This window comes from Electrophorus electricus, chromosome 8 (assembly GCF_013358815.1).
Source record: "Electrophorus electricus isolate fEleEle1 chromosome 8, fEleEle1.pri, whole genome shotgun sequence".
In the NCBI taxonomy this organism is placed as follows: domain Eukaryota; kingdom Metazoa; phylum Chordata; class Actinopteri; order Gymnotiformes; family Gymnotidae; genus Electrophorus; species Electrophorus electricus.
The window spans coordinates 25798801-25815762 of NC_049542.1; the positions used below are offsets into that span (position 1 = coordinate 25798801).

Consider the following 16962-nt stretch of genomic DNA (forward strand, 5'->3'; position numbering starts at 1 on the left):
TGGTCCTCTCTGGCACCTGCACAGTTCCTGCCAAATAAACAACCAGGCTGTAATTACTTATTGTCAAGGAGGAAGCGTCTTTGGCCAGATTCTGCTCCGTGTCCTGGCTGTTTGACAATGACCTCGTTCTCTTTGGCAAAGAGGCGATCTGACTGACGCATGGGAAAACCAGCTCTCACGGTTACTAGGATCAAGCCACTCTCTGTGCCTCCACACACCACAGACACCATGTGTGTCACTGAATAGGTATGAACTGCCTACCCAACCAATACACACTCACACCATTTCATACTGCCTGTGTACCTTGTGTTATCAGTCCCCAAAGCTATAAGGGAAAGGAAACCAGAAAACAAATTCCTTTTCTCCACTTGTGTAATATATTTTTATGGATAGTCTTTTTGTAAGAAGAGAAATAATATAGCATCATTTAGTTTTCTTTCTGTGCATGCTTTGCTGTTCCTGTGTGTGCATGCACGACTGCATGTTAAAGAGGGAGACAAAGTTGTTCTGAAAATGCTCAGGAAGGCCATCTGAAAATTGCTTGTCCTGAACCTACTGATATCATCACATCCCACATTTACAGCATTTAGCAGACATATTTATCCAAAATGACTTATGATCATGTACAATTCAAGCAATTAAGGGTCCAGGTCAAAGAGAGGTGCAGGACTTCAGTTCAGCCATCTTCCCATGCCCTCGGACCTGCAGATCTGGCAAATTCCATGCACTAGGAAGACTGCAGTGAATCATTCCCAAGCAGAGTTCAGTAACCTATCAGTATGAAACTTGGACCATTGATTCATTGACCAGATGCTAACAAACAGGCAGCCCAGTAGAAGACTGTGGCGAATACTTTGACGGTCTTTTTAGATGGCTAGATGCAACTGTACAATGCAAATACTTCCTGTCTTGGGCAGCCTCAGAAAAGTGAACTTCCAGAGTCAGCAGGTCCGATTTAAAAAAGCTTCACTGCAGTAAAAAGGGTGACCTGTATTGAGCAAGCATTCATGTCCTTTTGGGTGTTTATGATTTATGATTCATAGTTCTAGTTTTCACATGATAGTATGGTTGTGTAATTAACCTTTCAGATCAAGATTTTATTCTATGTAGCCAGATGCAAATGACATGGTAGGAGTTCGAGTGTGTGTGTGTGTGTGTGTGTGTGTGTGTGTAGCCAATCACGACTGGGATCTTTGAATCCACAGTGAGATTAATCCTCAGGCCACTGCACTACTCATGAAAGCTGTCTAGTTTAGACTATATGACAAGTTTTATGAGACTCTGCTACTCACACTGAAAGCATTCTGCACGACTAACATCAAATCGATTAAATATTAAATTAATATTTAATGGCAAAGAAGGAGAGGGTAAATTCACAGAAAATGTTTTTTGTTTCATCGCGAGTTCTTCCAGTTGTACCAGATCCCCTTTGACAGAGTAAATGTGCTTGTTCTTGTCGCTGTCAAAATTGAGCTGTCAGGGGTTTTTGTTTGTTTGCAGTATTTCCGTCACATGCCACAGCCTGCAGCCTGCCAGCTCACAGTTATGTGCTCCGTGTTGGAGGTTTAGCGAGGTGCTAGCTGGCCCCTGTTTCCCTTTGTCACAGTTTACTGAAGGTGAATCTGGATTGGGCCCAGTAGGTCTGGTCCATCTGCAGTTTCGTGTTGTTTTTCCCCCTTCTTGCTGTGCCAATATCCTCTGCCAGGTAAGTACTAAAAAAAAAAAAACCTGGGTGATGGCTTGATTTATATTATATTAAATGTACACTTCTATTTATCATCACACAGAAACAGTGCTCATATGGATACCTGTTTAAAAGACTCACTTCTGCTTGTTTTAAATAGAATGAAACTGACTGACGGTATGACATAACAACAGCCATAGAAATAAACTACAGTATCAAATGGTGTTTTTATCATCTAAAATTTTTTTTTGACCGATTTAAATCTCGTGGACGTAAAGGAAACGTATTTGAATCTACTAAGGCCGACGATTCAGTGGACATCTCAGCCACAGTATTATCTATTTGGGACATTCTTAAAATAAATGAAGTTAATCGATCCGCCCGCGGAGCCACGCCCCCTGCGCGTGACGCGTCTTGACTAGCTCGCAGGACCCGCGCGCCTCAGTGCGCCCTTGGTGCTGCATGCCGGACTATGCAAGAGGGTCGCAGCCTGGTTAGCGCGGCACGCGGAAAGTTCACAGTTCCTCGCGTGAGACCTAACGTGCAGTGTCTGTGCGCGCGTCATGAAATCCAAGGCGGATTTTCTCCGCGCGGCGAGAGTAGCGTTTTAGTTCCAAACGTGTCGCGCGAGCCGTAGTTCACAGACATGGGAAATTTGGGATGTCACAGGTCCATCCCCAGGGATCCTACGGATTTCTGTCACGGCAAGCGCAAATTTAGCGCGGCGTGTAACTTCAGCAACATTCTGGTCAACCAGGAGCGTCTGAACATCAACGCAGCGACCGAGGAGGAGCTCATGACCCTACCGGGCGTGAATCGCACGGTCGCGCGGAATATAGTGGAATACCGGGAGTGCATTGGGGGATTCAGAAAAGTGGAAGACCTCGCGCTGGTCACTGGGGTCGGCGCCACCAAACTCGAGGCCGTCAAACTAGAAATATGCGTCTCGAGCAAGAGCGGGTCGTCTCAGCACTCGCCGTCTTCCGTACAGAAAGACCACGAGCACGGCGCTTGCACCGGCTTGAACATAAACGCGGCCACGCCGGCTCAGCTCGTGAGCATCCGCGGGATCACCGAGAAACTAGCCAAGAACATTGTTGACTATCGCACCGCGCACGGTCCGTTCAGGAGCATCGAGGACCTCGTTAAAGTTCCCCAGGTCAGTTCGTCGCTGCTGGACAGGATTCGCTTCCAAATCTTCGTGCAGCGCTCCAGAACTCCGTCAGCAGCCACGAGCGGCGGGCTGACATGCGCCACGAAGTCGCAGCCCAGCCCGACGGCTCTCAGTCTGGCCAGTGGCGAGCTCGAGCTCCTTCCCGCGGGGCCGGTACGGATCACGTCGGTCAGGCCTTACGTGGAGCCTCCGCCGGGCACGCGCGACGGTAAACCCGTGGTCCGAGTGGCCACCTGGAACCTGCAGCGATGTTCCTACGAGAAAGCCAACAACCCCGGGGTCAGAGAGGTCGTCTGCATGACCCTACTGGAGAATGAGTACGTACTGTTGAATATTACTATGTGTATCCTGTCCTGTTGTTCCCGATTGACTTCTGCTGCTCTCTGAAGTTTTTTTTGTTTTGTTTTGTTTTTTCGTTTTCCCTTGTCTTGACATGCATGTTATAGTTAAATATAATACCTTAAAAAAAAGAATTTCTGCTGTGTTAATAATCATAACTGAAGGTATTGGAGAAAGAAAACATGGATAGAGACAGCTGATGACAGCTCATGATGGTCAATCAGTTTGTGGCTAGCAGGTTGGGTTTATTAATATGGAAATATGTGTGTGAGCCCACAATTAATGCAGCAGAGTTTTTAATGTCTTTTTAATGTCTTTAATAGAGATTGCTGTTGTGCAATGGAAGTTTAAATGGAAGTTTAGTTTGCAGCAGAAGGACGCATTTGCCCCCCATGCTAAAGTGGAGGGTGTGGTCCTGTTTGAGTTTCTGCTATGATTGATTCTTAGAGATGAATGTTTGTTTTTCTGTGTTATCCATAGCACTTTTCATACACAGCACAGCAAACACTCAAATAACCTCTTCTGGTGACACCACATTGACACCACAAGGAAAGAAATACTAACAAAATTGATAATATTACTGTTGTTTAAGATTTTAGTGTGTATCTACCTGCATGCACATGCCTTTAAAATATCATATGTCCAGAGTGAACTTTTCATGACTTAGTAAGATTTATAGTGTTTGTTGTGTGTGTGTTATGCTATCACTATACACAGTCTAAAGTTACTTGTTTGACATTTGAAGCTGCATGATGTGATTAAGAAGTACAGTTCAGTTACATTTCAGTTACCATTGTAATGTGTTCTGCAGTGCATCCACACACTTCGTTGAATCCCACGTGATATGATCACAGAGTACAAAAATAGCAATTTGTTACAGGGCTCAGTTGCATTCTACAGCTTTCTGTGATATTTATATTGCAAAAGCCAATCTTGTGGTGATTATTTGAGAATGTATTGTGCAGCCTGGAGTCTCTTCTGCTCAGTACACAGAGAGAGTGACACTCTGTACCCTACAACGCAGTTGTGTTCGTAACAGCTTGTGTAGGACAGGACAGCCTGAGTTCACATTCAGCGCTGCACTCTGGCTGAAAGCCTCGCACATGTCCCTCACCAGCTACACAGGCTGGCACAGCAGAGGGTGGGTGTGAGTAGGTAGCTTTGATGGGACCTGTGCTTTGGTTCACTTGTTGAGAGGAGGGTTAGGGATGTTCTCGATGTGCGAGTCTGTAGGATCTGTTGTACTGAAGCAAGATCAGACATTCTGATCACTCGGTCTCACCTCTGATTTGACCTCATGCATCAACCACATCTGTTTATCCTCCCTCTGCTGTAGTGGCAACTCTGTGCTAATAGGTTCGACTTGGGGCTCTCCACAATCTTATGATGTGAGTGGGTACGGATGTTGGTCCTTAGCATTCTTGTCACAAAGGATAGAAAGAAGGCACATTAAAGTATTGATGGGAGATGGAGGCTGCAGTCTTGCTTACTTGAGAATTTGCAGTCCACTCACTCATGAGTTCATTAAAGGAACTTCATTACTGCTCGCTCAGTCAGTCAGTCAGACAAGGCTAGACAGCATTGCTGTTGGTCTGTGCTCTCCTAGTCTCTGTGCTCCACTCTATATACACACACACACACACACACACACACACACACACTCTCTCTGCTTAAACCCGATTATGCTTGCACGCCAAAGTAACAGCAAACCTCTGAGGTTATTCCAGTTCACTGCAGAGGGAAGTGAGAAGATGCTTACTTACATTGCCCCTTAGTAACCCTGCTCATAAACACACACAGAGAAAGACAAACACTAGGACTTATTACCATAACCATAGAATTTTCGACTGTTTACACACGTGACTTGTCATGTGCATCATCCATTGTGTGATATTTGTACAGTAAATGAATGCTCAGATCATCTGCACCATGTTTAGATCTGCTTCAGTTTGTTTGCAACAGTTAACTGAGGATCAGTTCCGTGTTCGCACCTGCTCACTAGCAGTTAGAGTTATGAGGTTTGAGCAGGACTGGTCAGTTGTGTGTGTGCGTGGAGGAGAGCCGAAACAAGCATGTCTGATTTAAAAAGGAAACCATTTCCATCCTATGACTGTGCTTCCTGTATTTTATGCGATTTTGCCTAAATGCAGTTTTTTTAAAGGCAAAGGTTTTTTTTGTCTTTATGAAGCAGAGTTGTGCTGTGTTTAGACCATGTTGGTGTGACAGACATGAGACTTTTGCCTACTGCAGCATTTGAGAGAGTAATAGTGGGGAAGTGCTTCTGCATCCAAACTGAGACTTGGACACCCCCGCACACGTCATGACTTCAGTCACAGGTTCCTGATTCTAGTCTAGTCTGCAACTTCTGCCAAAATAATGACAGCCCATAATACACAAACTCTAGAGGGGTAACTCGAGGTGTGTGTGTGCACGTGCACGTGTATCACTCTGTCTAGATGAGGAAAAGCTGTGTTTATTGATATCACACAGTTGCTTTCAGAAAGCAAAAAAAACCCAATGACAATGTAAATTCTTTAAGATGTCTGAAATTTCATGGAGCTTATTTGATAGTAACAGAGAATACTGATGAAACTATAAGGAGCAGAGTGGTGTAGGGGCAGTAGAGTGGTGTAGGGGGGAGTTAGGGATGTAACATCTTGTAGGGTCATTCAGTGTTTTGCGGGAGTACCGGGGTGTTTGTGGGGAGAGAGATATTTCTCTCATGATGTCCTTGGAGGAACATCAGAACATCAGGGTAAGCGATTAGAGAAGAACTCAGCACTCAGTACTTCAGTCAGCTTCCAAAGCCCTGAGCCCTGCTGGAGAGCAGTGCCCTCTGACCCTGTGTCAAAGTGCTACTGTCAGAGCAGTGAAGCTCTGTGTCTGACCTGAACACCTGATTAAAGACAGTCTAACTGAATTGATCTAATCTGTGATTCCCGGAGGTTCGACCGAATGGTGACATCAGCAAGCTGCTGTTATCGGAGGAGAGGCCGACCCTAGCCATGTGAGGGAGTGTGTCAACGGTTAATTTTTATTAGAGTGTGTCTGTATATCTATAGTCTGCTGTAACGGCCGGTGAACGCTGCTTTAAACAGCCCCTCTGACGACAAGTCCTCCGAGAATGTGACTCCAGATTCTTGCATCCCCTTTTTTGGTTAAGACCTGGTCTTAAATAAACAACACACTCATATGTTGGGGTTTTCCTCTCATTTGCTAATCAGGGAGCAGTAAAGTAAACACACACACCAAAAACACACCCTCTCCTCGCCCTTTCCTCTCTTCCTGCTCACCATCATCTCTATTTCTGACTTCCTGTTCTTCTTTCTCTTCATTTCTTCTCCTCTTTCCACCTGTCCTGCTTTTCGTTTCACTGTCATGTTCTCCTCTCTTTCCCCACTCCCCCGAATTTAAAGGAAGAAAAGTGAGCTGATGGCAGAGATGGAGGAGGTGAGAGGAGGTTATGTTTCATGCCTAATGCACCTGACTGTATTTAAGTCTGTCTGTACACTGCTCTTGCATATTCACCAGTAGGCAGTGGTACAGACTGGGTGTTATGTGATAGCAGCCAGGTTTGGGCAAGCTGGGATTGGAGAAGCTGGACAGGCCCTGCCCCACACTGCCTTGTGCTTTGTGCTGGTTTAGTTTTAATATTTGGGAAATGAGGTACATTCAGCAGTGCTTTGGCAGTTCTAGCTAGCAAAGGGAAGTGCGGTAATCCTAGGTTTAGTAGTTCTAGGTTCAGTCTTCAGGGACTCCCAGGCAGGCAGCTCGCTGTTTACTCTGTTTTGTCCTGTATTTACTCTGTTTTGTCTTCAAATACTTGAAGCAGGTGTGGGGATGTAGAACTGCTGCCTACATGTCTGTCCCTGACACATTAGCAGCTAGATCAGAATGAGTGCGAGGCTTGGTGTGAAAGCAGAAGACATGTGCACTCAGCGATGTTCAGTCACTTTTGGTGCATTGAGAAGCTCTGCTGTCCATCTCAAGTGTGACATTGATCTGAGCGCTTCACCCAGAGTTATTTGTAGGTTAACCATTCCCCTTTTAATAGCGCCCGTCAAAGATCCTTCCTCTGGGAGGTTGGGAGGACATCTAGCTTCCCTCCAACCATCCGAGTCAAGTTTCCAGGACAAAATGGAGAGAGCCGGAAACCCAAGCTGGACCAGATCTGGAAGAAGGCTCACTGTATTTGCTGCTGTTGGTGTGACGCCAGCCGGCTGTTTCTTTAGACTTTACCTGAGCACTGCGTGTGCAAAAGGAGCAAAGTTCACAGGGAAGACGTAGCCGTTTCCAAATCAAACCAAGCCATGCGAGCTCTATTCCTGGAACACCACCTCACTGAACCACTGTCCACTCTTGTGTCTGAGCGGTCCAATGTGTCCTTGTGCAGCAGTGTGACACACATACGGCTGTAGGTCAGACGTACCCAGACAGAGGTGCTGTCCACCACAGTGCAAGGCTGTGGGTTTCTAGAAATTAGAATGATCAGTACTCATTTTTCCTGAACCTGAGAAAAGGGAAGCTATTAATTTTTTAAATTCTTAATCAATTTCTCCCCCTCTCTCTAGCATCAAGCTTCTTGCTGTTCAGGACCTGGCTGATCAGGAGGCTCTGGACAAGGTACTTTCACACGTTCACACTTTCACACATCTCAAGCCCATCTCTGCTTGTAAAATCTGTTCTCCTATAGAGAGATCACCTAGAAATACCACAGCAACCATGTCAGCTATGAGACACTATATGCACCCTCTTACTGCTTGTTTCTCTCTCTGTCTCACTGTTGTGTGTGTGTGTGTGTGTGTGTGTGTGTGTGTGTGTGTGTGTGTGTGTGTGTGTGAGTGAATGTCTGACCTGCTCTGTTGCTCTCAGTCAGGTAAAGTATGTCAGCAGTACAAGTGTGTCGTGCAGTTGTAAATGTGAGTGAGTGAGTGTGTGTCTGAATCTCTCCCTCATGCTGTTCTATTCTATTTTGCTCTGCCTGTCTCAAAACCCAACAGATTGTATTCTCTGACAAGTCTCACAAACACACACACACACACACATTTAATCATTTATTTACACACACTCTCATTCAAGCACACTGACACTTACCCACACACTAATCACAGTCTAATCCTGCACACTCACAAAGACTCAGAATTTCCCCTTCACTCTCTCCCTCTCTCTCTCCCATTGCACTGCAGTCATGTGTGTGTGTGTGTGTGTGTGTGTGTGTGTGTGTGTGTGTGTGTGTGTGTGTGTGTGAGACACTGTGATTTCATGCTGCCTGGTTTTATTGCCCCTCTGTTCTGCAGTGCAGTGTCCAGGCATATACACAATTTTTATTAAGGTTTTATTAAGGTAAATGTTACCAAAAATACTTCCACTATTATTATTTAACAATAATACATTAATAAATAAGAAATAAAGACCAATAATACTGGGGATGGAGAGAGTAAATTTAAAGTATCAATACAGAGAAAACAAAACAAAGAGGAAAAAAAAATTCCTGAACATAGCCAATTTCTTATAACTGTCCACCAACAGGAAAGAATTTAACACTGATCTCTATTATTAGAACTGAGATGTTGAAACCCCTGAAGTTATTGTTGGAGGATGAGTGCAGCTGATTTTACGTGGTTTTTCTGAGACAAATATGTTCATTCTTTTTTCTTTTCTTTTTTTTTGAGGTGCCACTGCACTTAAATTTGAATGGATAAGTTTCATATTGGGAAAAGAATATAAACATTAATAAATATAGATGCAGCCATGACTGTATCTATTTATTTATCTGTTAGATTATTCACAATGTATTGCAGTATCGATATATTGTTCACAACCCTAGTCCAGATATCCTGTCCCCTTCGGTTAGGCACCCATTTGTGTGTGTGTGTGTGTGTGTGTTTATGTGCAATGTCGGTACCCAGTTCCCCTTTTGTACAAGTGGTAGTCCTTTGCGTCAAAGAACTGAGCTTTGCACACCACACAATGACGTAAAGGAGTCTGAACACGGTCCGAAGTTCCTCTAATGGACATGTGAATCTCCTAGTTCATTCTGAGGGGCTGAGCTGAACTGTAGTATGATCTATAGTTCTCTCACAGTATTCAGCAATCCTGCTGTATTCATGTGTTCAAATAGCATTTTATTTTTATTGATTTGTGGGGTGATTGATATTCTATGGCAACATTTTCAACCTCACAGCTTCCTGACTTAGTTGTCACTGTGGTAACAACTGAATACCAAGTAAAATACAGCTGCCAGCAGTAAAATAAGCAGTCTTGTGTTCTGCAGTCTCAGCCTTTAGTTTCTCTCGCTTTCTACTCTTTCTGTATTTCTTTCCTCCTTTTTACCTTTTCTGTATTAAATCCAGCAGATTAGCAGATTATCTAACCCTCATTTACAACAGAACAAGTACAGAACCGCACTATGAGTCCAGTCTGTGCTTGTCTGCTTCTCAAACTGTGCTTGGTCTAAACAGAAAACGGAGGGTCATCCTCTGTTCTGACTCACTGAGCATTTACTGAACTCTGACCATGGTTACTGTGTATACTGTACCACAGGTTACAATAAATACCACTGTTACTATCAGTTACTCTTACCATGTATGGCATTTAGCTGACGCTTTTATCCAAAGCAACTTACAATTATGACTGAGTACAACTTGAGGGTTAAGGGCCCAACAGTGGCAATTTGGTAGTGGTGGGGCTTGAACCAGCACCCTTCCAATTACAAGTCAAGTACCTTAACCACTGAGCTACCACTGCCCCCTATCACTTACAGTGCATGTGTGATTACCACAGTTACTGTCGGTTACCGTGCATACCAGTGTTACCACACTTACTCTTTATGACCACTGAGTGCAGAGCCTTGTGGGTTGATGGAGGTTGAAGGCTCTGACTCATTTTATTTCTCATTTGAAAGTTTTTTTTTTATTCACTTGGTCCTGACTTATTGATAAAGGGTGAAATTTTTTTTTTTTTTTTTTTTTTCTCCTCTGTGTGATCAAATTGAGTCTGCTGGGGATGCCAGTGGAGGCAGAAGGATAACAGAGCTTGAGCTGTTATTTGTGCTCAGAGTAATTTGTATTAGCTCTGGGGTCTGGCACAGTTACTTGGTGACAACATTAAACAGTCATGATATTCCATCCTAAGACATTGATATTCATGAGGTTCAATCTTAATACGTTAATATTTATGATATTCAAGCATATGACACTAATATTCGCTGCATGCTAATGTAAGTGGCCATGTGGCTGGCATGGTGTATCTTGTATTCCACCATTAAATCGCTGTGTTCACAGTATACAGGTGATGAACCGTGTCATAGTACTCCTTATTTTCACTTCCTTTCTGGTGAAGTGTTATTACCCTCATATGCACATTTGAATAAAGCATTCTTGGCCTTCCACAGTAGAGGACAGCCACCCACTGGCTTTCACACGGCTCTTACACGATCAGACATCTGAGCTCATCCGCATGCGTGTGCTCTGTGTCCTCTGCTACCGAACAAGGCTGGCTGCAGGCTCCACGTTGGAGTGGGTCTGTGTTTGCCAGCCAGTCCTCAGAGTCCCTACTGAAGTTCAGCATGCCATCACCACTCAGATCCAGTAACACAAGCAGACAGGCCTGGGCTAATACTGCTGGCTCTGTAGGCTCGAGGAGGCTCCGGGTCTGTCCCTTCATACCTGAGAGGGAATCTCACTCAACGAAGTTAATTATAGCCCCTGTGCTGGGAAATGTCAAGTGAGCTTATCATATTGCACGGGCCTTGCAAAGCATGCCAGAAGGTTCCTTAAGTAGATGTCCTCCACGTCTGCAGCCAGTATCTGGGTGCTGTCTTGATGGTGGTGTAAGGCTTGTCATGTTCATCTCCTTGTCATATATCTGGCTCCGATGCACCTGATTAATCTCATCGGGCCAATCTGTGTCCAAGTGGATTGGGACAGTGGGACCAAAACTCCGGCCCTTCTTCATCCTGGATGAAGTGTTCCTGTGAAAAACAAAAATATGAAGAGCTCCAAAAACAAGCACCCGAAGCCTGGACGCTGGTTACGTACTAATTGCCTTGTTTACATTCATAGTGTATTTGCATAAAACTAGAGACCTCTGTCCACACGAAGGACCTCTGTCTGAAATGTCGTTTCCCTGGAAACCTTCATTTGTCCTTTTTCTCTGGAAACCTTAATTCTGCACCATCATTTTTACTACCTGTGTATGTCATCTCTACTACAGTCCACTGCATTTACTACCTGTAATCTTCAGAGGTGTGATAGGTTATTAAAGGCCACAGCACCCAGTCTAATCTCAGTGGCCATACAGTGTAGCTTCTGGGTTTTCATTGAATTTTCTGAGTTTTAGACTATTTAAACAATTGTCCCTCTTATTTATCTTTGTGTGTGCGTGCGTGTGTGTGTTCAGTTCTGCACAGAGCTGAATCAGCCGTCTCTTTCCAGCGTGTGTAAGTGGAAAGGCCCTCCAGGGCTGTGGAAATGTGCTACATCTGGAAAACCTACTGGACAGTCCTGCACGGTAAGAACGGCAGACTCCAAAAAACAAAACAGGCAGACACACAAGGACGAGGAAATAAGAAATATGAATAAAGGTTTAGACATTCCCAGAATGCCCGTTTCCAGTAATGTTTGGCTAAGCAAAAGACATTCACTTGGGAGTGTGGGTGAAACACAGGAGAAAGAAGCTCTGCTGTTGGGTCCCACTTACAGTCGGTTGCTGAGCAGGTGGAACCGCGTCTATTGCACAAGAAAGATAAAGAAGAAAGATTATTTCACTGGAGTGAGATTAGAGAGATTACAGGAGAGAAGCCAGAAACCCCCTCTCCCTCACTCTCTCTCTCCCTCACTCCCTCACTCTCTCCCTCACTCCCTCACTCTCTCCCTCACACTCTCTCTCCCTCACTCCCTCACTCTCTCCCTCACACTCTCTCTCCCTCACTCTCACTCCCTCACTCCCTCTTTCTCTTTCTCTCTCTCTCTCTCTCCCTCACTCTGTCTCTCTCTCTCGCCCCCTCTCTCTCTCTCTCTCTCTCTCCCTCACTCTCTCTCTCCCTCTCTCTCCCTCACTCTGGCTGCCTGCATTTGTTATTTTCTTTCACATGAACTATTGTAAAAATACACATTATTGATTTAAATGGACAGAACTTAATGTAATATATGGACAGAAGCACATAATGCAGCATATTCCAGATATTACACATATGCAAATGAATGGGAGGGCCACTGCAAGGGTGTGTGTGTGTGTGGGGGGGGTGTATTTGTTTGTTTTAGTTTTAGGTATGGATGCATACAGAAAGGCTGTTTTTGCTTTGGTGTCATTAAATTGACATCCGTGTTGTTGACTGCCTGGTGTTCATGGTAACCTCTCCGTTCCGTGTGCAGGGTCCAGAGTACTCTGGATTTCTCTGGGACACTTCAGCTGCCATTCAGCTGAAGGATGCCATGGTGCTCGACAACTCTGGTGATACTGGCACCAGCAGCCACACCCAGCCAAAAGCCTACGTGGCCCACTTTTCCGTGAGTAACAGCATCTCAGCTCGACACCATGACGGATCCACCAGCGTTTTGCTGAGGGTAGTTATGTTTTAGAACGTCTTCCCGCACATTCCTTCAACTTAAAGGGGACCTATTTACCCCCTTTACACATGTTAGCATAGTTCCCTGGAGTCTCATGTGTGAACCCTGCACCCAGTGAAAAAATACTAGTGAAATCACACGTTTGAACCAGAGTCAGAGCCTGAATTTTGGGTCAGGTCTCTGCTCATTCTAGCAGCTACACAGACCGTGACATACCTACCAACGCACTGAAAAGCATGTCCCAAATTACAAATGAACATAAAACACATTTTGTCCTAGTACAACGTGCTAACTTGCCTGACTGGAATCCAACAGTAACTTCATCATACAGACATTCATCTTGAATTTAACTGACACATTTAATAGCATTAACATCATTGTGCATTCTGCAGCAAGCAAATCCAATAACATTTTTAGAAAATGACATCAGTTACTTCAGCCGTTCACATTATCTAGTGCTAAACAGTCAAAGAAACACATCCTAGAATAATTATTATTTACATATGTACATTTCCCTCATCTGTAGTTTTGCTACACACAGTTGGCCTTGATCTCTCTCTTGAATTGACCCAGTCTGTAAAAGCAGTCAGACCCCAAATAGTCAGCACACACACATGTTTTGCCATCAAAAATAAATTTATCCATTCAGCTCTTCTGTCCTATGAGGCTGGGGGATGATGTAGTACTCTGTGTGGTATTTGCAGCCAATCAGAGAGCAGAACCTGTGCTTAGCCCTTAGCTCTGATATGATGCTAGCGGGTCTGGTGCTTGTGAGAAATAATTGGCACACTGTAACAAAAGCTGAAGGCAGCCAAGTGACTGTCTCAGTCACACACACCTTCTCAAAGGTTGTTCTCTAGCCGTGGGCAGGATAAAAGTTCTAAAGTCTGCATTAGTGACTTGTGTATGGGAGCCAAATCTGAACAGCTTGTTTAGTCCATGTTTTCTGACATAGGCAGCCATTAAGAACCTGTGTTGTCTTATTTCACTATTTGGGGACTGATACTCCAAATACTAAAATTAATATGCACAAGCAGTTTTCATAATATGTCCCTTTCAAAATGTAGTTCTTATATATGTTTTATGCAAGACATTATAGTAATCATCTGTTTTATCACCCGATACTGATTGTTGATATATCAGTGCATCCTTATTCATATAAACAGCAGTTGATCAAGTTAAACAACATAATGCACAAAAATAAAGCAATAAACTTATTTTACAGCCACCATTACTTGACTGGTCAGTAACTGGCACAGGTGTGGTCATATAAAATGTCTTTATAGCTGATTGATTGTAGACCCACCCCAGCTTACTCTTTGGCTAATGCAGCCCACATGCTAGCGCAGTTAACCCTCTCCCATCTGTGTAACCAGATCAAGTCGTCGGAGCTCACTGTGGTGAACATGCACACTACGTCACTGCCGAGGGAACAGGATGGGCGGAAACTCAGCTCTGAGGTGCTGAAAGCCCATAAGCTGAGCCCCGGTGTACAGGAGATTTTGAGAGGTCAGTCATATTTTCCCAGAATGCCGATGCGCTCAGCAGCAGGCTGTCTGTGGCTGAGGGTGATATGGGATATGGGCTTTAGCCTGGACTGGTAGAGTTGAGTATAAACTCAGCACATCAGGCCTCCTCACTAATCTTCTGAACAGCTTGGCTGTGAGATGCGTGTTTAAAAGACTCAGAAAGGGTTAGCAGATCCTCATTCACTTAGTGGTTCAAACACTGGTTGTGTTGGCGCTGGTCCGTCTGGGTGATACCCGTCTGTGCCCTGCAGACGAAAAGGCGGTGCTTGTTCTGGGGGGGTTCGGCCTACCCTCTGACTGCGCCGAGCTGGAGGCTCTGAGGAGAGAGAGACTGAGTGCCCTTCTGCCCCCATCCGTCTACACCAACATCAGCACCAGAGCACCACAGGGTTCACTCTGCCTGGACAACATCTGGGCCAGTCGTGCCATCAGGAAGAGCTACACAGGTGGGTTGGGTACTTAAAACAAGTTAAGTATGTTTTGCTAATTACTTAACAGATTAATCAGATTTGCTGGTTAGTTAAATGATGCATTACTTGGTGCAGGACCCAGATTAGGAGTCTGTGCTTGGAGTAGGTCCAGTGAACCATCAAACTTGTGGTCATCATTTAGTCCTCCGCTTAACTATCCCCTCTGCGCCATGTGTCCCATGCATGTGCTGCACCCTGCAGGTCACTGCTTTGTGGTGAGGGAGGGCCTGACCAACCCCTGGATTCCAGATAACTGGTCGTGGGGCGGGGTGGTCTCAGAACACTGCCCCGTGGTCGCTGAGCTCTACACTGTTGCCATGGTGAAGGAGATGCTGCACAACAGGAGCAGCATAGCAACGGTGGAGAGGGAACATGTCTTCACTAAACATGAGCGGTGACCTCTGACCTCATTCATGATCGCTGTGTAGATGGCCACAGCGATGTGACTGAGGACAACCAGTGTGCGCGTGTGCGCGCGTGTGTGTGAGCGCGCGCGTATGTGTGAGTGAGAGAGAGAGAGAGAGTGTGTGTGTGTGTGTGTGTGTGTGTGTGTGTGTGTGTGTGTGTGTGTGTGTGTGTGTGTGTGTGTGTGTGTGTGTGTGTGTGTGTGTGTGAGAGAGAGAGCTACAGGGACTTCTACCTGTGGTATAGTTGTGGTATGTAGCACTAATACATTTTGAATAGAGACATATTAAATCAGATATTTAAAGGTGTGAAATTACACCTCTGCCAAAAAAAATGTAATGCAATATATGAAATAAAGCAATACTGGAAAATGCACTGTCAATTTTATTCCATTTAATATTTTTTAATGTACTGAATTCAGTCCTCTGCTACGAGCTAACCAATTATACAAGGATTAGAAAAGTATTCAATATAACTCTTACTCTGACATTGCATCTGAGGTTGGGAAATTCCCTCTGTCTATGAAGGGAATTGTGAAGTTACTGTAGGGAACTTTTATTTCACTTCTCTGTGGAAGAGCGGAGAGGGTTTTTGACAGAGTTCTTCTTGTGTTATGGTAGTGCTCTACCAACGGCTGCCACTTGGTGTCATTGCAAAGTACATTTTTGAGCGAGAACAGTTTGGGTTAAAGCAGGTGTAAGAATGCTGTGTTCTGCTCTTAACAAGGGCAAAAAAGTAATTCTAGACCTCCTGCAGAGCCAATTTAGACCTGTTACTGGGTCAGTTTAGACCTGTTACTGGGTAAGTTTAGACCTGATACTGGGTCACTGTTACCGGGTCAGTTTAGACCTCAAGGCCTGTTAGTCAGTGGGACTGAGACGCATGAATTGGGTGGCGTTAATGTAAATGTAAAGACAAACAATTATCTTCTCAAGAATTACAGATATAAATGATATTATGCTGCAAACTGAATTAAGAAGTATCCCAAGGGAGCATTTTTTAATGTATTTATTTTATGTAACTGTCCAGATAAAATATTCGTGGCCTCTGCCCGTGGCTAGTGAGAGGGGAAGAGGGTAGAAAACACAGTTAGGATTCCCAGGGTGCTTCCTCTCAGACGGTTTATAGTGAATGTGGTCATTGCTCTTGTGTCATTGTTGCATGTGACCGTATTTTTTGTTGCGTCTTTTTATAGTTTATTGGAGGGTAGTAATGTGTGTACCATCTATGTTCTGTGGTGTTGTAGTTAATAACGCTTCTTATTGGTTCAAGTCCTGATCTGTTTCTTGTTTGCTTTATGTGCACCTTTCTGAAGGTGGTACATTCCATGTCTTCTGTGTTGTCTCTGCCATTGTTAATGACAAACTAAAACCTCTGTTGGTTGGACTGTGTAGTTCATACTGTGGCAGACTTCTGTTGTGTCCACTGCTCACATAAATGAATCAAGGCAGCTCTGGCCGGAGGCTCCGCTGCAGATAACGAGGGGTGTTGTTGTTTGCTGAACTCCAGGTGAACCACTGTTGTCTGTCTTCATCAGTACAGCCCTCTGTCCTCAATCAACTGCTGCTAAAGTTAAGTTGTGAGACTGTTGCGTTCCTCAAGGATTTTTTATGCTGCACACATTCTGTTGGTTACACCAAGGCTTCAAACCCACCTCTGGATTAGAAGTGCCGATTGTCTGCGAGTGTGTAGATAAGGGAGGAGAGGAGACGATGGAAGGCAAGCGAGAGCTGAAATGAAGAATCGAACCTCTTCCTGAGTATCCTTCAAGTATAATGCTTGACTAACGGTG

The 16962-nt window shown here is 44.6% G+C and overlaps 1 protein-coding gene across 1 annotated transcript; it reads left to right on the forward strand.

Moving 5' to 3' along the window:
* The first annotated feature begins 1398 nt into the window (after positions 1 to 1398).
* Positions 1399 to 15299, forward strand: eepd1 (endonuclease/exonuclease/phosphatase family domain containing 1). Its single transcript, XM_027030571.2, has 7 exons — positions 1399 to 3175; positions 7769 to 7820; positions 11598 to 11708; positions 12572 to 12706; positions 14143 to 14275; positions 14547 to 14741; positions 14967 to 15299. Exons 1-7 carry the CDS (start codon positions 2331 to 2333, stop codon positions 15161 to 15163), a joined length of 1668 nt encoding a protein of 555 aa, XP_026886372.2. The 5' UTR covers positions 1399 to 2330; the 3' UTR covers positions 15164 to 15299.
* Positions 15300 to 16962: the final 1663 nt, after the last annotated feature.